At 39.2% G+C, this 20,780-nt stretch overlaps 1 protein-coding gene across 2 annotated transcripts in view; it reads right to left on the bottom strand.

Annotated features, from left to right (window-relative positions):
* LOC149211007 (uncharacterized) overlaps positions 1-20,780 on the bottom strand; it is a 467,932-nt gene that overhangs the window by 88,812 nt on the left and 358,340 nt on the right. For both annotated transcript variants that reach the window (XM_089396856.1, XM_089396857.1), the window contains exons 16-18: positions 17,189-17,323; positions 1,538-1,701; positions 1,017-1,157 (exon numbers count right to left, since the gene is read on the bottom strand). In XM_089396856.1, the coding sequence (XP_089252982.1) occupies positions 1,017-1,157; positions 1,538-1,701; positions 17,189-17,323 (440 nt within the window). The remainder of the gene's footprint in view (positions 1-1,016; positions 1,158-1,537; positions 1,702-17,188; positions 17,324-20,780) is intronic.

Below are 20,780 nucleotides of genomic sequence, written 5' to 3'. Positions count from 1 at the left end.
AATACGTAAGAAAGGGCGTGTCATCAACAGGTTCAGCGGTGGGTTGCAGATGTAAGAGCGGCCACCGCCAAACAACAAAATAAAACCACAGGACATGGATTTCTGAAGGGGGACAAAAAAAACCAAAAGGAAGAATTTTGAAGGAGAAGGAAATCATCCACAGGAAGAGCTTGAGTGTTTTGAGGCTCTGACCACGGGGGAACAGTCGGCTTTTGTTAAGAAGCTTACTGGATTGAGCAGCCAGGCCCTGCTCAGTTTGGCTGGGGGGATTAGGTCTTTTGGAAACTGTTGCAGCGCAGCCGGAGGCATCTTCAACCGCAGCGGCGCAGGTAGGTACCTCAGCAGTTCGGTTAATTGATTTAGTAAGATCTCAGGAAATTGTTTACAGGTTCATTATATAAATTCCTTACTGTTGTTTTTACATCTGTTTACAGTCTTTACACTCTCTCTATCTCTCTTAACAGGTTCTTTTCTTTCGTTGTCCACCTTTCCAGTCTTGGAGAAACTTACTATTTTTTATATCATCCTACCTTCATCACCGTTTTATACATATATGTATGTTTCTCTATTTGTATTATTTTTGGCCTTTTCTAGGAGTTGCGCTAGCATTTCCGCATTATGTTCATACTGGTTGTACTCTTCAGTCCCACTGACCTACATTTGTGGTCATTTGTCAATCATTGCTAAAATTATCTTATCTTATGATATGATTAATCCCAAAACATTACTCAAATTGTGGCATTACCTAGAAGTCCATATTTTAAATGTTGAGGAAAAAGATCAACCGATTTTTTAGCTGTCAGCACATGAGCAAAGATAAAAAGAAGAAATCCTTTGGTTCCAAGTAGAGATAGTGATCCTTCATCCAATCAACAGAAAGATGGAAGCCATTAAGAACATCCCTGGGTTAATGCCTATCAAGAAAACAGTTTTCATACCAATAACAACAGAAATGAACCATACAATAAGTGGAAAATCAGAGATATGCCTTATATGAGTTCTGCTGGAAAACTTACATGACTGATATTTATCATATACTCATAAATATACTGGGGCAAAACATCAATAAACTGTACAGGTAGTTGCACCATTTTTGTGCTAAGCACTACCACCACCCTAAGCAAGGCACAAGTGATGTCAAGAGGTGGATTATGGACCTGCAATTTCAACGAAGTAGTTACAAAGCATCAGCAAGACATTTGTTATCAATCGTATTGAGATATACTATGATAATCTTATTAATATATAACGAACAACCACAAAACTTAAGTCATTCGTGAATACTATATTCAAGAGGAATTAAAAAACTAGAGATTCTTGAGACACCAACTTTGTTGACATCATCTGAACATTTTCCACAAGTTCATAAAGAGAGAGATCCTGAATAATGAAAAATAATAAAACTTACACAATCTAGGTATGATTGCCATAACTACCAATATCTGGGATAGAAGCACAATAAGTCCTTTTAACTAAAGGATTTTTTATATCCATGTAGCTAGGAATAGAAAGAAAATAATATTTGCATTAGACTTACAAGTTCTTGAAAGATTGTAGGCTCCACAAGATGCAACACAAGACTTTCATCACCCATTTCAGAGAGACATAAACAAACAATGCGGGTAACAGCCTTGTATCTTGCAATCCCCAGACCCAGAGCTCTCTCACTTTCCTTACTTTCAAAAGATACTAGTGGATTATCTGATAAGACATCAATAATCATGAAAAACAAAAAGATAATGTCAGATCTATAAACAAACTCAGGCTAATGTTCTTAAAAAGTAAAGGACAAATAGAATAAAGCCAAGTCATAAAAGCAATAAGCATGTACAAAAAGATAAAAAACAAATGAGAAAATAGAATTCAAAATTAGAACTCAACACTTCACTATGACATCTACCAGTATTCCCATCTTAAAATGAAACAAGTGTTGATTTGTGGTAGCATCAGATGTGCTCTAGCCATGAAAACTGGTGGAGAGCCTAACGCACATAAAATCTCCAAAACCAAAAATCGTTTTGGGAAATTCCATCCGGTTGGAGAGATATTAAAATAATTAATATTTTTAATGGAGCTCCTAAGTCTAAACTTAGGAAAATTAAAATATTAATGGGTATTAATATAAGACTGGGTGAGAAGGTTCTAAATGATGAGAATCAAACCAAATCTAATCTTAGTCGTTGATTAGGGACTTAATCAACGACTAAAGTATAAAAGGAGGCTTGATGGTCAATTGGAGAAAGACCAGCAGATACTCAATATCTCAATGAAAACCGATTCTCAAATAGAAGGAGATCGATTTTCAGAGGGAGAATTACAGGGTGGAGGAAGAAGGGGGGATTAGCAGCAGTCAGGGGAGCTCAAAAGAAGTGACATAGGGACTCCGAGAGAGCGCAAAGGGAGACACAGATCAGAGAGACGCAGGGATGATGCAGAGAGGGACCAGAGCCACGCAGAATGACACAGGGTTGACACAGTAGTGAAAGGAAGCTCTCCAGGGTGTCAGAAAGTCTCAAAGAAAAGTCTCAAGTGTTTTCTCCCAGTGTTTATGTAAATTTTTCTGTAAAAGTGATTGTTGTTGAAGATTAATAAAACCCTCCTCTATTGCATTGCTTTTCCCGCATTGGGTTTTTCCGGGGACAATTGTCCAAAAATAATTGTGTTGATGTGATTGATTCTGGTGCATATATTTATTTTTGTATGATGGTGTGATATCTGCTATAGAATTTATTTTAATATTTACAGAAGGGATTTCATAAATAACTTATTGGAAATAATAAGTAGGTTAAATAAATCAGTTACTGCAATAATAGAATTTCTGTTTAGAAATTTTCACATGGTATGAGAGCAAAGATTTGGCGATAAAAAGGGAAAATCTATTATGGGTCAAGAGCATGATGCAAAGGCATCCACTCAAGGGGACTCGTGCAAATTTTCAAAAGAATGCACAAGAGACAAAAATTACGATTATTCTATGTTGGCTTCCAGATTGGAAGAAGAAGTAGCTTGCGTACCAGACTCTGCCTCCTCAGGGGTTTGGTATATAGATAGTGGAGCTTCCTGGCATATGACAGAAATCCGAGAATGCTTTTCAGATTATCAAGAAGAATGAATGAATTTTCAAATCACCATGGGGAATAACACAAAGTGTACTCCAATCGGGAAAGGTACTATAGTTTTTCAAACAGAAGCTGGAGAGCGGTTCTGAGCTACCAATGTGTTGCATGTGCTAGGACTGGAGATGAACTTACTTTCTGTATCTCAACTTCAAAGCAAGGGCTATGACGTTTTCTTCATTAAGGAGAAAGTATATGTCAAACACCCGAGCTGGAAAGAGAAGGTCCAGATCGGAATCAAAAGTAACAGGATGTACAGGTTGCAGATAGAATCACCAATGGCACTGATAAGTAGTAATGCAAACAAGGATTTGAATGAACTATGGCATAGAAGGATGGGACATTTGTACCATGGGGCTCTGAGAATTCTCAAAAAAACTGTAACATGAGTTCCAAATCTTAGTACTGAACGAGGTGATTGTTGATTGGGGGTAGCATCAAATGTGCTCTAGCCACGAAATTTGGTGGAAAGGTTGGGGCATATGAGATCTCCAATACCCAAAAAGGGTTTGGAAAGATTCTAAACAGTTGAGAAGATATTAAAATAATTAATACTTTTAATGGAGTCCCTAAGTCTAAACTTAGGGAAATTAAAATATTAATGTGACTTAATATGAAACTGTGTTAGAATGGTCCAAAAGACATGGATCAAGCCATATGTAATTTTAGCTGTTGATTACGGACTTAATCTCGGTCGTTGATATGTCAACGAGAAAAGTATAAGAGGGTCACTTGGTGAGCACACCAGAGTGATCAGTGATTCTATTCTCTAGAGCGAGGTTTGCTAAGAGAGATAGAATCAGTGATCGGAGTTGCAGCTAAGGGGCATTGAGTACAGAGAGACAGAGAGCCAGAGATAGCGCCGAGAGAGTAGTGCAGTAGCCTGGGAGAGTGACGCAATAGCAGCCAGAGCTCATGCAGGGTCACGGAGAGGCAGCCAGGCGCTGGGCAGAGCTTCAAAGAGGCCAACATTGTTGATGCAGAGGGCCAAAAAGCTGACACAGGGCCTCCTAAGGCTGACGCAGGGCCAGTGCTAGGTAGAGAGAGGTTGATGCAGTCCGGAAAGGCAGACGTTGGGGTTTCTAGGGCAGATTGGAGCTGAGGAGCTGCTGGAATGTGTCTCCGGGGTTTCAGCGGGGATAATTGTCTCAAACTGAGAGGTATTACTGCCAAGGAAATTCTCTGTTGGGTAAGCCGGATTTGGCACCTAGATTGTACTTTGATATTGCTTAGTAAGAAAATTCTCAGATAGCTGCACCGGTTTTTCCAGGGACATTGGTCCAAAAATAACGGTGTCATTTGGTGTGATTATTTCTGTTTCCTTCAGTGGTTGATCTATAATATGTTGAGCATGCACTAGTGTTTATTTTCAGTATTTACATTGTAAATAACTTGTTAAATAATAAAACAAGTAGGTAGGAATAAATCAGATAAAGTGCATGGAGGGTTTCTAACTGGTAGACTTAGAAACTTCAACAATAATGTATGCACAGGGTGTGCTCTCGGCAAGTATGCCAAAGCAACGTTTCCAAGAAGTAACAATAGGGCCAAGAGTGTACTAGGATTGATACACTCAAACATCTGCAGAACAATGTCCACAAAAGCTCTTAGTGGTGTTGAATACTTCATCACCTTCATCGATGACCATTCCAGGAAGACTTGGATCTACTTTTTGAAAACCAAAGATGAGATTTTCGGTCGATTCAAAGAGCTCAAGGCTATATTGGAGAATCTGACAGGAAAGAATATAAAAGTGTTGCGCTTAGACAATGGTGGAGAGTATGTTGACAAGGACTTCACCGATTTTTGTGATAGGGAGGGCATCAGAAGAGAGTGGACAACTCCCTACAATCCGGAACAGAATGGAATAGTAGAAAGGAAGAACAACACTATTTTGGAAGCAGCTAGGGCAATGATGTATGATCAGGATATGCCAAAATTCTTGTGGGCAAAAGCATGCAGCATGGCAGTGTATGCCCACAATAGAACTCTTCATAGCGCATTGGGTAAGATTACTCCAGAGCAGGTTTTCACCGTGAAGACACCTGAAGTTAGTCATTTTAGGATATTTGGGAGTTTAGCATATTGTCGTATACCCGAGGAGAAGAGGAACAAGTTAGATCAAACTGCAGAGAAAGGGTATCTTGTGGGATATAGCGAGAATGCTAAGGCATATAGAGTCTATCTTCCAGGGAGCAGGAAGATAGTAGTTCAGCGAGACGTAAAGTTCATGGATGATAGAGCTTTCAGAAAATCTCGAGAAATACCATCTGAGGAGCAGTCAAAAGATGAGCCGTTGGTCAAACCACTTCAACCAGCAGAAGCTAGTACTAGAAATTCTCCTTCAAAACAGGAGGAATCACAGGAAGAGGAAGAGCTGACAGATGCACCGACTACAAGAGGAAGAACGAGTCGGGAACTCCCACAGATTCTACGGGATGCAGAAGAATTCATTGGTGCACCCAAGAACAGTGAAAGAAAGGGAGCGAAGAGAACGAAACAGATATTGGGCCTTAGTAGCTCAAGTTGGGGAACCCTCCAGTTTTCAGGAGGTCGTTCAGCATCAAGTATGGGTGGATGCGCTGGTAGAGGAATATAGCTCCATAATGGTGAATGATGTCTGGGAAGTGGTGCCTAGGCCTCAGAAACGATCAGTGGTAGGTTCGAGATGGATCTACAAGATCAGATATGTTGCAGACGACGGTGTGGAGAAATACAAAGCCAGGTTTGTGGCTAAGGGGTATGCTCAAAAGGAAGGAATAGACTACGAAGAGACCTTCGCCCTAGTAGCCAGGTATATATCTATTAGAACCGTGATATCTCTTGCAGCACAGATGGGGTGGGAGATTCATCAAATGGATGTTAAGACGACATTCTTGAATGGGATAATAGAAGAGGAAGTATACATTGAACAGCCAGAAGGCTTTGAGATGTTGGAAATACTGAGAGGGGGGTTGAATCCGTATTCCTTTTCAATTGTTATTTTTACCAGTTAAATCATTTATATTTAAAACACAAAATGAACAATAGGAATAAATGCTTTTATTAATATAATCTTTACAATAAATCAAGTACAATATATATAAGGCTCCAACTTGTTGCCAAGCACCAACTTGGTCTTTTGTGAGGCTCCAACCTCTAGGGCACCAACCCCAAGGGCTCCAACCCTATCATGTCAAGGCACCAACGTTGGATTTAGGAGCACCAACTCCAAGGACACCAATCCTTCCAATTTTGAGGCACCAACCCCAAGGGCTCCGACTGTATCTTGTCAAGGCACCAACCTTGGATTTAGGAGCACCAACTCCAAGGATACCAATCCTTTCCATTCTAAGGCACCAAGCCCAAGGGCTCCAACCCTCTGCTATATATTGTCTAGATATGTTTGGTAGTAATTCTTTGCTCCCAAAATCTTCTTCTCTGAATTGTGTCAATCTACAATTTCACTGTAGTCTCCATGCTACATCATTAATGACAACCTTATCTCATAGAAGGTATCACCATTGCTCTTCATTATACCCAAGCAAAATCTCCAAGTCACATCATGATGACTAATACATCATGGTCTTCAATAGTCTCCACACAACTCGAATGTGTCTACAATGAACTGCACTAAGCTCTGCACAAAGACAACTCTTTGTTTCAGCCCTCTGTCCTAACTGTCACAGTAACTGCTTCAGGAGTGAGGCTTTAGGAGTAACTGCTTCGGGAGTGACTTCTTCAGAGGAGTGACTATCGCAGTTTAATATTGTGTGTCAAAATTCCCTGTCATACTCAAATAATCTTCCTAGATCCACAGAGCGTCCTTTTGAACTATTATCTGAATCATTGTCAAACACAGGTCCGAGCTTTTCAATAAATAACCCAATGAGCAGAATGTTTGACCTTCGACTTCCTTCTTCTTCCGCTGGACCTTTTGGCTTCCTTCTTCGCTCGCTCGACCTTCGGCTTCCACTTTTGTTCGCTCGACCTTTGGCTTCCTTTCTTATGCTAATTCGCATGTTTTGAATTGTCCTCCTTCTCTGTGATAGATGCCCGAGATCCGTTGCATGAAGTGAAGCATTTCAACTTGTATATCTAAGTTGCACGAAACAGGGAAACGGGTACGAGTTTCCGAAACGGGTACGAGTTTCCGAAATGGGAAGCGATACGAAACGCGACCTCCCCAAATTTTGGAAACGGGGAAACGCGAATATATATATATATATATAGAAAATATTTAAATATATATATATGTGTGTGTGTGTGTGTGTGTGTGCAATCATAAAGCATAAATGATACATTATAATTTATTACACTTAAACATTAAGATTTAATTTACATCACATTTACTCATGAATGATCACATAATGAAAATAAAAATATCGGAATATCCAAAAGCAACCTTTATTAGATATCCAAATCTCAAAATCAGCCTTTATTTATATTAATATATGAGGCTGCAAGTACAATAAAGACTATAAGGTTGCAAGAGAGAGATCCAAATCAGGATTTTCTGCATCCACATCCCATTCTTTAGAAGGACCACTGTTGTATTGGGAGTCTCCTCCTACATAGTCGAACACCTTAGTGCTCTTGATTAAATACACGTTTCATACCCTAGTACCCTACATGATTTTGATTATTGGGAGTTTCCCCTGCATAGAGGGCTTGGTTCTCTTGATTAAATAGAAGTTCCATACCCTAGTACATGATAAAATCCAATGGAAACATTGCAACCCCCTCAATCCTGAAATCCTGAAAAACAAATAAGTCTGCTGGATTTTGAGTGAGATCTAAAATTCTACTTTCTCCATATGAAATCCAATGAGGGCGAAACCACTCTCAAACATCCTGAGTCATTTCATGGTAATGTTAAAAATTTAAGTAAAAGGATGAAAATGAAAAATAAAGGAGAATATCACTTTTACTTTAAGAATTTAACATTACCATGAACTGCATGTCAACACTAGGGCAAAAATTCACTTTTATAACTTTAGACACACATCTAGAAAATTAAAAAACAAATTTGAAAAAAACAAAAAATTAAAAAAAAACACACAATTCAATTGGGAAACGCGGGCTGTACGGCCTGGAAACGCGTTTCCGGCCGTACTGCCACGTTTCCGTTTCGGGCAACGTGGCAGTACGGCCGGAAACGCGTTTCCAGGCCGTACGGTACGCGGAAACGCGTTTCGTTTCGTTTCCCGGGAGGAAACGACCCCTAGGGCCACGTTTCTTGCAACTTAGTTGTATATATATGAGTTTTGTCGATAACCAAAAGACACGTTCATTGGAAGGAGAGGTCGACTTATGAGTTTGCACATTAAAAGATTTTATTGGAGAGGCCCTTTTTTTTTAATATTCATGCAAGGCTATACCCACATGGAGGTCCCACATTAATCGCAATCGCAACATTCATGAAAATCGAAGTTATTCATTTAATCCCGCAATCACAATTTTCATGAAAATCCACATTAATAGAGGTCCCCACATGTCATGGCTTTAATCCCACAATCGCAACTTCATGAGAATCCCACAATCACAAAATTCAATATCACTCATATTCACATATCACCCTATAGTGGATGCGATATTTAATAAACCATTTTTAATAAGTTTGTCGAGTCCACACCTCTATCGCAATTAGCGGTTTGACATCCCTTTGAAACTTGCGATTACTGTGGATGCGATATTTTATTAAATCATGCTATAATGGTGCAGCGGGTCCGTAATGCTATCCCAGTTGACAGTTCGAGGGTTTATCGCAATCGCAGTTTTAGTGTGACATTCCTTTAAGACTTGTGATGTGAAGGTTCAGATACACGCAGATGCGATATTGCAATATTTCGGTTACCATAACCTGTTTTTAGGTCCGCAATACATATCGTAGTCAGGGGATTCAACGTGACACATAATAAAATAATAAAGCCGCTGATAACCCACCGATATAATTCCTCCAATGCAATGTTCCTCTTTTTTCTTCCGATAGCACTTACCCTTGGGCATATGCGAAAACTTACTTTTGTTGCTCCGTAACCTGCTTCTTTGATGGCTTCCGATGAACTCTTCCTCTCACTTTTTGGCTTCACGATGGTTTCTCCTCTTTACTCATTCTCTTTCTCTTTTGATGGCTTCTGATATCTTTCCTCCTTGGTTCCATTGTTTCTATTATGTCTGTATTCAATCCTTGGATCCTCCATGAGCAGTATTATGATCAATGGGCATCAATGGGAAACCACACGTCACAAGATTTTTCCATCACAAACACTGCCATATTGACATCAATGACAACCTAGATTAACATGAGACACATGAGAAGAAATCTCATGTATGCAGATTAAAGAAAGCCTTGTATTGGCTTAAACAAGCACCTGGAGCGTGGTATGGTCAAATTGATGGCTACTTGCAGAAGACGAGGTTCGTCAAGACTGATGTAGATCCCAATCTCTATTGTCTGGTTGTAGAGAATGAGCCTCTAGTGCTAGTATTATATGTGGATGATCTCTTCCTGATAGGATCATCCAAGCTCATCGAGGACTGCAAGAAGAATCTAGCCACAGAATTCGACATGAAGGATTTGGGACAGATGCATTATTTCCTGGGCTTGGAAGTTTGGCAACAGAAGGGTGAGATCTTCCTTCGATAAGGGAGATATGCTACAGAAATCTTGAAGAGATCCAGGATGCAGGACTATAGACCAATGGCTACTCCAATGATCACCAACTAGAAGAAAATTGATGCATCAAAAGACAAAGATGTTGAACCCACCTTGTACAGGGGGTTCATAGGATCCCTGATGTATTTGGTCAATACCAGGCCAGACATTTGTTACACTGTCAACACCCTCAATCAGTTCATGGTGGAACCTAAGAGGGTGCATTGGGCAGCAGCCAAACATGTTCTCAGGTAGCATCGAATGTGCTCTAGCCATGAAAATTGGTGGAGAGGCTAAAGCACATGAGATCTCCAAAACCCAAAAATCATTTTGGAAAATTTCATCCGAACGAAGAGTTTGTTGAAGTTTCTAAATCTACCAGTTAGAAACCCTCATGCACTTTACTGATTTATTCCTGCCTACTTGTTCTGTTACTTAACAAGTTATTTACAATGTAAATACTGAAAATAAACATGCTCAACATATTACAGATCATCCACTGAAGGAAATAGAAACAAGCACACACAATGACACCGTTATTTTTGGACCAATATCCCCGGAAAAACCCAATGCAGGAAAACAAGTGCAGCGATCTAAGGGTTTTCTTATTATGTAATTTCATAGTACAATCTAGGTGCCAAATCTGGCTTACCCAACAAAGAATTTCCTTGGCAATAGTACCTCTCAATCTGAGACAAATGTCCTGCTGAAACCCCGAATAAACCTTCCGACAGCTCCTCAGCTCCAATTTGCCCCAAAACCCCAGCATATGTGTTCTAAGTCTCAAACATTGTAGGGAGGCTTATACACATGCATTCTCCATTACCCAAAAATCGTTTTGGGAAATTCCACCGGGATACGATTTTATTAAAATAATTAATTATTTTTAATGGGACCCTAAGTCTAAACTTAGGAAATTAAAATAATTAATGGGTATTAATCTAAACTGTGGGTGAAACTTCTAAAAGAACGCAGAGATCAAGTCAATATGATCCTAGCCATTGATTAGAATCTAATCTGGGTCGTTGATTGACCAACGAGAGGATTATAAGAGAAGTCTTGATCGACACTTGGAGAACACACAGAGAGAGTTCAGAAGATTGAATTTCTGAAGCAGAGAAGTTGCCGAAGAGAAATTCAAAGTGAGCTTTTGCAGTGAGGGGCAGAGATAGTATCTGAATGGAATTCTTCCCGATCGGAGAATACTCAATAGAGAAGACAGAGGGAGATCCAACAGTGGCAGCGCAGAGCTAGAGAGGTTGATGCAAGGCCACGCAGAGGCAGCGCAGAAGCCAAGAGAGAATTTGAAAATTAGCTGAAGGAATCGATTGCAGAAGTCGAAAGTCGAGGTGTGAGACTGGGAGGTGAAAATCGAATTTCCTGAGCAGCAGATTGATCAGTTGGAGGAGTGATATTGTCGCCAAAGGGTTTGACGTTGGGCTAATGCAGAGGTAGCGTAGAGGCAACGGGGGGCAATCATTCAAGGCCTAGATCAGTCAGGATTTCCATTGATAGGGTGACGTAATCTCACTTACTCTTTTGTTAGTGACATTCTCTGTAACTGGATTGTCGAAAGGGCATCCAGTGATTGTATTCAGATTTACTACTACATAATAATAAAACCATCAGATCTGTTGCATTGGTTTTCCCACATTGGGTTTTTTCGAGGACATTTGTCCAAAAACCACTACGTCACTTGTGTTGTATCTTTTTCTTACTCAGTATCTTGTTTCTGCATTATATTTAATTAAGTGAAAGCTACAGCATATATATTTAGATATTTGCGGTAAAAAACTGCAAGTAAATTAGTTGTTGTAGTAGGATTCCGGTTTAGGAATTTTCATAGGCTCATGCTTTTTCTTTAATTCCTATTTCATCAACCTCTTAGGGAATAGTTTACAAGACCCTACTCAAAGTATGAGAAATACAGGGGACCAGTATAGGCGACAAATAGCAATCAACCTGAAGATGGGATGTGGATACATTGGGAAAATGGAACATGTTAAGTATTTAAGTCATGGAATGCTATAATCATTACAGCCTCCTAAGTGTCGTTCCTAGACAATGAAAGAAAAGCCCTACAGGAGGGTCACATTTGACTAGGAGCAAGTAATAAACACCAAGGTGAAGCATAACAAGTGTACAACCTGTTGCACATGTTTTGTCAAAATTCCAAGGAAGGGGAAGTGCCCATTTTTTTCAACATGATAGGGTCATCTATCAACAGTTTACATGTTGTAAATACATTCTGCAAGTTATATGATGTAAATGATCCTCGTAAGACCTTAAGTATATGTGACAACCTAGGTAAGCCTATAATTTTGATGATGAATTTCATCCTAGGAGGTTTTTAATCTCACTGATTACTTGTGTTTCTAGACATGGCAAATCAGAAGAGTTTTTTGCCTCCAGCTTAAAACCCCAAAGCTATGGTGAAATTTATTGTCGGAATTTTAGGTGAGTCCTAGTGTTTTTAGTCGAAACTGATGTAAAAGTGATTTGGGAATAATTTAAGCTAGTTGATTTAATTATTTTATTGCAAATCACTTGGTCTACTAGATCATTTTGTGTCGCAGATGGGTTATATGTCTTGAGGGTCTAAGCCAAATGTGTATTCACTCTTTGAGGGTTGTAAATGTAAAATCTGATATATGTGTAAATTAAATCCCTTCATGTGTAAATTAATTAATTTTTCTAGCAAAATAAAATTAAACTCGAAGCCAGAAAATTAATTAATAGTCAAAATTAAATTGTCCTAGGAAAAATAATTCTCCAAGTGCAAAAATCCATGGGTCCTAAAAAATCAATTTCTAAAAGTCCTCCACCACGAGAATATTGTATATTTCAAGAAAATTTGGATCCTTGGACCTTGGTAGTTAAGTCAAAGTCAAAATTTTGAGGAAATTAGCTCCAAATAATTAATTTTGAGCGAATAAAAATGGAATTAAATGATAAATTCGAAAATTCCTCAAAAATAAAAAATCAAGGGCCAAGATTAAAATATCTTTAAGTGTTTCTCAATGGCCAAGATTATTTTGACAAGAATCAAAGAAACTAACCATTATTTTTGCACATGGAGGATAAATCTATAAATTAGAGAGTCATTTGAGTCTCTAACATCTTGATCTTTGGCTAGAAAATTATTGTTGAAGCAACTTTGTAACTATTGACCCGCTGGGAACTATTTTTTCAATCATAATAAAGACCTTGGGGTGCAATTCAAGGTGTTCTTGCTTATTGATTTGTGGTATATGCTGACTAAGAGCATTTCTATGTTGTGTTGAATATTGGTAAGATTTGCTTTTCCCATTACATCGAGATAAAACCATGTTATTGATAGCTTTGGGCTAATCTTAGGTGGTTTTATTCCCCATGTGATCTAACAAATTATTCTTGAGATAAATTCATAGTGCTTGCAAGTACTTCAGTCCTTGGCCTCCAAGTTCACAAACTTGGGCAAGGATCATTGTTGCTTGGATCCCAAATATTTATATGGTCGATTAGATCTTCGCTAAGGCAATAATATACATTGGGGTTTCTAAAGTATTTTTAGCCATTCTTCAAAGGAAAAACTCCATAAAAAATATTTTTCCCAAAAATTTAAAAAATTTCAAAACCCTTGTATATTTATAAATCTTGTAAATAATTTTGTAGATCTAATTTGTAAATTATTTTTTCTAACTTGGGTTTTGGGGATTTTTAGTATTTTGTATATATTTGGGGTTTGGGTGTTGTATTTTCATTTCTGCAAGTTGGATCAAGGGATCAAGTGGAAGAAGAGATAGATCTAGGCCCTTCAGGTTAAGATCTAGTCTTTGGACAATTTTGCAGGGTTGTTCACTAAATATTTTGCGGAAAAATTCAGATCCGATGAAGAAAAAAAATGAGGGAAGGGTTTCAGTTTTTTGGCCTCCCCAGGACTAGATCCAACCTCTCCAAGCCCAGCATCAACTTTCTCTTGGCCAGCGTCACCCCTACAGCCCCCCACATCATAACTTTAGACCCTTTTAGGCTTGGCAATAGCCTTTAGGGCCTTGACCTTCCCTATTTAGCCTTGCATCAAGGGTATTAGGCCTTTTTAGGCCTAGCCATGAGCCTAAGAGCCCTCGACCTACCTCCTTCACCTATACAACAACCTTCTATGTTTTTCGTGGGCATTTTGGCCCTTAAACCCTAGCCTTTTTTTCCCTTTTTGGCCAGCATCTAGTCTTGAGGCCTTTTCGTCCTCCAGCATTAGCTCTTTTCAGCCTCCTCTTGTCATTTTAGTGCCCAATCTACCTTCCTAGCCTCTTTATCCCCCAACGCTAGCCTTCCTTGGCCTAGCAATGCCCTTGGTTTTTTTCTTCCCTAATCTGCCCTAAGCCATCATCTGAATTTTTTAAGACTGATTCCTTAGTGGTTTTGCAAGTTTAAAGTCTCCAAAATTTTGATTTTCAAGTGGCATCTTCATCCAAAATTTTTGGGCCACTTGGGCAAGTGCTTCTACAAGGCTTGAGGCCTAGTGTTTGACCTCTAAACCCTAGTTTTATCTCTGTTTTATTACAGCAATCAAATCAGAAATAATTAAGCCCTAAAATCATATGTTGAATGGTCAAAATCATATGTTGCAGTGCGGATGCAGTGTTGACAGTGGCAGGGTCAACAGCAATACAGATGCAACATTTGCGCAGTAGTTGATGGACAATGGGTCAGACATCAGCAGTGCAGAGGATGATGTTATGAAGTCAGAGTGATGCTTCAGTAGATTGCATTGCTAGAGCACATTCCTCGTTAAGAGGGAGTGTTGATTTCTAGTAGCATCGGATGTGCTCGAAGTCTCAAAATTTGCAAGGAGGCTTAGACATATGCATTCTCCAATACCCAGAAATCGTTATGGAAAATTCCACCCGGAGACAGTTTTATTAAAATAATTAATTATTTTTAATGGGACCCTAAGTCTAAACTTAGGAAATTAAAATAATTAAGGGGTATTAATCTAAATTGTGGGTGAAACTTCTAGAAGATGGCAAAGATGAAGTCAATATGATCCTATCCTTTGATTTTGATCTAATCTAGGTCGTTGATTGATCAACGAGAGGATTATAACAGGAGGCTTGATGGGCACTTGGAGAACACACCAGAGGCAGATACTCAGTTACTCGAGTAAGATCCATTTTCTCGCTGGTCGAAGTTCAGCAAGAGAAAATCAAATCAGAGGGAGAGTTGCAAGTGAGAAAGACAGACAGGGCATCAACATCAGTCGGGAGGTACAAGGCAAGAAGACAGAGAGCATGGAGAGCTAGCACATAATTATGACGCAGAAAGAGGCAGCGCAGGGCAGATTGACGCTAGGACTGCGTGAATAGTCTAACGCTAGGCCAACGTGAGGAAAAGTGACGCAAGAAGACGCGGAGGGATTCAAAAGGCTGAGGAGAATTTCTCCTGGATTTGACATTTGTCAGGAAGCGTTTGTAAATTTTCTCACTTCTATTATGTTGGTTGTATGTTGTACAAGAGATCTTTGCTAAAGAATAATAAAGAAACCCTCATTTGCTGCACCAGTTTTCCCACATTGGGTTCTTCTGGGGACGATTGTCCAAAAATAACTATAATTGTGGTTATTCTTGTGTTGTGATTGCATTCGCTTCCAAAATTTTTATTTGAGAAGACTGTAGTAGAATTTATTTTTATACTCACCGTAAGAATATTGTGAATAACTTATTTATGAATTAATAAGTACAAGAAATAATATTATCATTGCAGTAGGATTTCTATTTTGAAATTTTCACAATAAGCTCACTCACTTATAAGCACTTGAAATCATAAATTGTCTTAGCAATAAGTCTCTTGGTCATATTGGTATCTTGTTGATGTGATTGAATTTGAGCATCTAATTTTTCATTAAGATAATTTGGCTCATCTAAAGTGTTGGATATTGTTGAATATTGGCATCTTATAGCTTTGTGAAGTTTACACTTGTATCTTTTTAAGATTTTTCTTGTTTAGATTGTTATCTTGATAATCGTTAAGTACTCTTTGCTTTAAGACAATTCACACTAAGTTCTTACGTATCTTAAACAATCCTAACTCAAGATAATTTCACTCATCATCGTTGCATAAGCATATTAGATCTAGCTTGCATTAAAACTTACCTCCTAGCATAAGGTAGGTTGATAGGAATCTAGGGCAATCCTTCTCACCTAACTTGAGGGGCTTCGCAACTCTTCAGTGGTTAACACGGTGACCTTGCAGTCGTCATAGCCACAGTCTCTGCAAAGTCGGAGGCGTCGGGTGATAGGAGCACAACATAAGGTATCATTAATCAGGCCCTAGCCTGCTTATTGTTGGCCTCCTTCCCACAACCTACCTTGGAGCCTAGCTTCAACATAGTTAAGGGAAGGCCATACATAGAATAGGCATAGAATTAAAATCAACCAAGATCACTGCATCTCACATAGGTCCTAAGATTTGCATATCATATAGGTTAGTTAATCATTCAAGCAGCGGGTGTCCATCCGATCACTTGGTTTCAATTTACCATAAACAAGAATTGTTACTCCACTAAGGCATTGGTCTCATACTTTAAATCTAGTCTAATAATTAATCTTGCTAAATTTAACCAAGTAACTAGGTCATTCATCCGTGTCTCCCAAACATATTGGTTTCCAACTTGTTTTCCTTCACCTCATTCCATAGGGACTACCCCCCATAGTCTGTTGTTGGGAGATAGCTAAAACGGAGTGGGCAGGGATCAGCGTGACAACCCCCACCCTGAGTGGTTGTCACGGTCCCTGTACAATTAGGGCAACAACACAACCAATAGCAGTTTGTTATCCAATTCAACCTATGATTTACTAGAATGCATCTAAACATTAAATCAAAACACTTGGATACAACGATGGTTAATGTACGCCATAATAGATTGCCCACCTTCATCAGATGAGTAGGCTAGATGAAAGAAAGCATTGACAAGAGAGTAGATGAGAGGCATCTAAGGCTAGCTATTTGTGGATCATGATAGGATTTTTGGCTAAAAAGTTGAAACAATTGGAGAAAATAATTTCTACTAGGGGTTACCCACATGGGTGGATAACAAGCCCCATTAACACTTTCCAGTGATTTGTGAACATTAATATAGTTTCTTTATTTTCCTTCTATCAAATAATTACCACTTCATTTCTTTGAAACCAATATCAAATTAAAGCTAAAGACACTACACATCCAAAATAAGAATCAAAAATTTGGGCATGAACTTGGAGAGCAAAAGCATTATAAGTAAGAGACTATGTTTGCAATCCATATTAATGTCACATTTTCACTCAACTAGCTATAGAACAAATCAAAACATATGGTTGCACCAATATAAACAGACTTTTATATATTTACTTTAATAGGCCTTTAGACAAACTTTACTCTACATAAGCATCATAAAGCCAAAAATATCAATATCACTTACCATGATTAGCCTTGCAAGACATAATAAGTGTAAGCAAGAAGTTAAGTTGATATGCCATCTTGATATGACCTTTGCAAAATGATGCTTGCAGTACTTGAATTATGCGTATCATTATACTCAAATCCAATTGATGATCTGAAACACAAAAAGTTGAAAAAAATCAACCAAGTGAAAAGGATAATCAATCTTAACTTAAATAACAAAAATACTAAAGAGAACCTATAAAACTAAAAGACAACAAGAACAAAAAATACCAACAAATGAAACATAGCATGACAATAGTACACTAGAACAAATCACTATTAACATATGTAAATGATATGAAATGCAACTACGAAAAAAAACATTATCAAGGAATATGCACTTTTACATAAATTCACGTCTACGTATATATATATGCAAGAAAATATAAATATGAATTCATCAATAAATGTATACATACATACCTATACATGTACCTAAATATATATGTATGTGTATCCATATCCTTGTAATGAAGCATGAAAAATATTAGTACTTTAATATTAAATGTGTTATACATTCCAACTCTACATATAAACCCACTTGCTCTTTGCTTCTTGGATAAGGTGCCAAACCTCTACTTTCCTTCTTGCTAATCATTAACATAAAAATTACCAGCGTTTAACCACACACCTACCAACGTTATAAATGTTAAAATTTGGGTACCAGAGAACAAGTGGTTCCCTAAGGCTTTGAGCTTTGGCCTAGGGAAAAGTGTCCAGATTTATATGTATTTTCCTTCTAAAGTGACTCTATAAGTGGTAAAGTCAATTTAATTTAAAAGTGATTTTATAAGCGGTAAAGTTACATTCTAATTTAAAGGTGACTTTATTAAAGTCAATGAAGAATTAGAAAGTGAAAACGTGACTATGGAAATAAAAGGCTAAGTGGGTCTTTATTTAAGTGGGTGAGTTAAAAAATAGAAAGTTAGAATTAAATACACATTTATTATCATCCCTAGATCTAAATGAATCTTAGCGATTAGATCTTAGGGTAAACCAAAAGGTCATTTAGAGAATAAAAGGAGAAGAGAAGAGGAAAAGATCAATTCATTCTTTCATGAGCATTTGAGAGAAAGAGAAAAGAGAGCAAGGAGAAAATTTATGAGCAGTGAGGACGTGAAAGAGAGCATCAAGAAGACATTTCAGCAAATCTGAGCAACAACATTTATTGGCACGCATCCCAAGGTTTCTTTAGCTTCTTCAGCTAGAGTGATTGGTGTGTGCCATGCCAAGGTGTACAAGTTCTCATTTGAGCCCCTAATGGTATAGAGTAGCAGCACCTGAGACAGGACTGACAACAGATCTAGCAGTTCAGAGTTGTATGAGATTTGGCACCGCAGGATGGGGCTCGTGTATCATGGGGCCTTGAGTACATTGCCGGAGATCACCACCGGTACGCCAGATTTCAGTTTTGATCACCTTGATGTATGCAGAGGATGTGTTATGGGGAAGTTTGCCAGATCCCCTTTTCCCAGCAGTGACAGCAGAGCGACCGGGATCCTTGACTTGATTCATACCGATGTGAGTGGTCGGATGTCTCATGTATCCTTGAGTGGCTATGAGTACTATGTTTTATTCATTGATGACCACTCCAGGAAGACCTGGATTTATTTCTTGAAGACCAAGAGTGAGGTCTTCAAGCGGTTTCAAGAGTTCAAAGCTCTTGTGGAGACCCAAACAAGTAGGAAGATCAAGGTCCTCAGGTCAGACAATGGAGGGGCTTATACCCTTGGTGAGTTTGTTGATTTTTGTGCTGAGGCAGGCAATAGGAGGGATTTCACAGTTTCTTACAACCCCCAGCAGAATGGGGTTGTGGAGAGGAAGAACAGATCCATTGTAGGGGTTTCCAAAGCCATGCTTCATAATCAGGGGTTACCTTTATTTTTGTGGGCAGAGACCTACAACATTGTTGTGTACTTGCAGAATAGGAGTCCACATTGTGCCTTGGGGAATGTGACTCCGGAGGAGGCTTTTTCTGGGAAGAAGCCTGATGTTGGGCACTTTCATATCTTTGGGTGCCTTACATATTCCTATGTCCCCAAGGAGAAAAGGACCAAGCTAGAGCCCACTACAAACAAGGGCATCTTTGTGGATTATAACAAGACCTCGAAATCTTATCAAAATTTATATTCCTGTGCAAAGGAAAGTGATTTTCAGGCGGGATGTGAAGTTTGAGGAGGAGAGAGCTTTCAGGAGGTCGCAGTCTGGAGTCACCAGACCCTCAGAAGCAGTTGAGCCAGTCATAAGGATCCAGTGCTCAGGGATCAAGAGGTACATCGATTACAGTGTCAGGTCCATCAATGAGCAGTGGCTCTCAGAGTCAGGTGGGTGGTTCTTCGGGCAGCATGCAGGGCAATCTACACGGCAATCTGCAGAGCAGTTCATAGGGTAATCCACTAATGGACAGTTCGCACGGTACTTCAACATCTACAGGCACAGATTCAGGCATGAGGTCAGTTGGCAGGCCTTCAGGAGTTCAGGCTTCTAATGATAATGAGGATTCTTTCACTCTGGTGGGAGAAGTATGCTCAAGGAAGAGGAAGCCCAAGTGGCGTCAAGATACCTTGCGCGAGGCCACATCAGTTGTTGGGCCAAAGAGACAGGTTAGAGAGAGTAAAGCACCTAAGCAGTTATGTAGTTACATGGCATTGGTAACAAGCATTGTTGACTCCGAACCCTTCTAGTCATGAGGAGGCAGCGAGCCAGCAGCTCTGGAGAGAGGCCATGATGGAGGAGTATTCTTCTATTATGAAGAACGACGTTTGGGAGCTAGTGTCGAGGCCTGAAGATAAATCAGTTGTTACTTCCAGATAGCTCTACAAGATAAAGCATGTTGCAGATGGCAACATCGAGAAATTCAAGGCTCGATTTGTGGTGCAAGGGTTCTCGCAGGTATAGGGAGTTGACTCTGAAGAGACCTTAGCTTCCGTAGCTCGGTATACATCTATTCGCTCCATTATATCAATTACAGCAGAGATGGGTTGGAAGATCCACCAGATGGATGTGAAGACTGCATTTCTCAATGGCGTCATTCAGGAGGAGGTTTATATTGAGCAGTCGTAGGGCTTTGAGGTGCATGGGAAGGAGTCCCATGTATGCAAATTGAAAAAGGCACTCTATGGCCTGAAGCAAGCTCCTAGAGCTTGGTACTCGAGGATTGATACATAATTGTAGCAGTTGGGTTTCACAAAGAATGTGGTTGATCTGAACCTATACTTCATTGTGGTGGGTGAGGAGCCTCTCCTTTTGGTGTTGTATGTTGATTACTTAATCATCATTGGTGCAGAGAGACTCATTGAGGGTTGCAAGAGAGATCTTGCTTCAGAGTTTGAGATGAAGGATATCGGCTTGATGCATTATTTTTTGGGATTGGAGGTGTGGCAGGAGGAGGGGCATTTCTTCCTAGGACAAGGGAAGTACATTGTGGATATCCTTAATAGATTTCACATGGAGGATCACTAACTGGAAGAAGCTTCACGCTTCTGATTCTGAGTTGGTGGATCCTACTCTATACAGATAGATGATTGGTTGTTTCATGTATTTGGTCAGCACTCGACCAGATATATGTT

The sequence above is a fragment of the Pinus tabuliformis genome, chromosome 1_2, assembly GCF_031772625.1.
Source record: "Pinus tabuliformis cultivar Carrire ecotype Pingquan chromosome 1_2, CPIR1, whole genome shotgun sequence".
Taxonomy (NCBI): domain Eukaryota; kingdom Viridiplantae; phylum Streptophyta; class Pinopsida; order Pinales; family Pinaceae; genus Pinus; species Pinus tabuliformis.
This window is presented reverse-complemented; position numbering and strand designations above follow the sequence as displayed.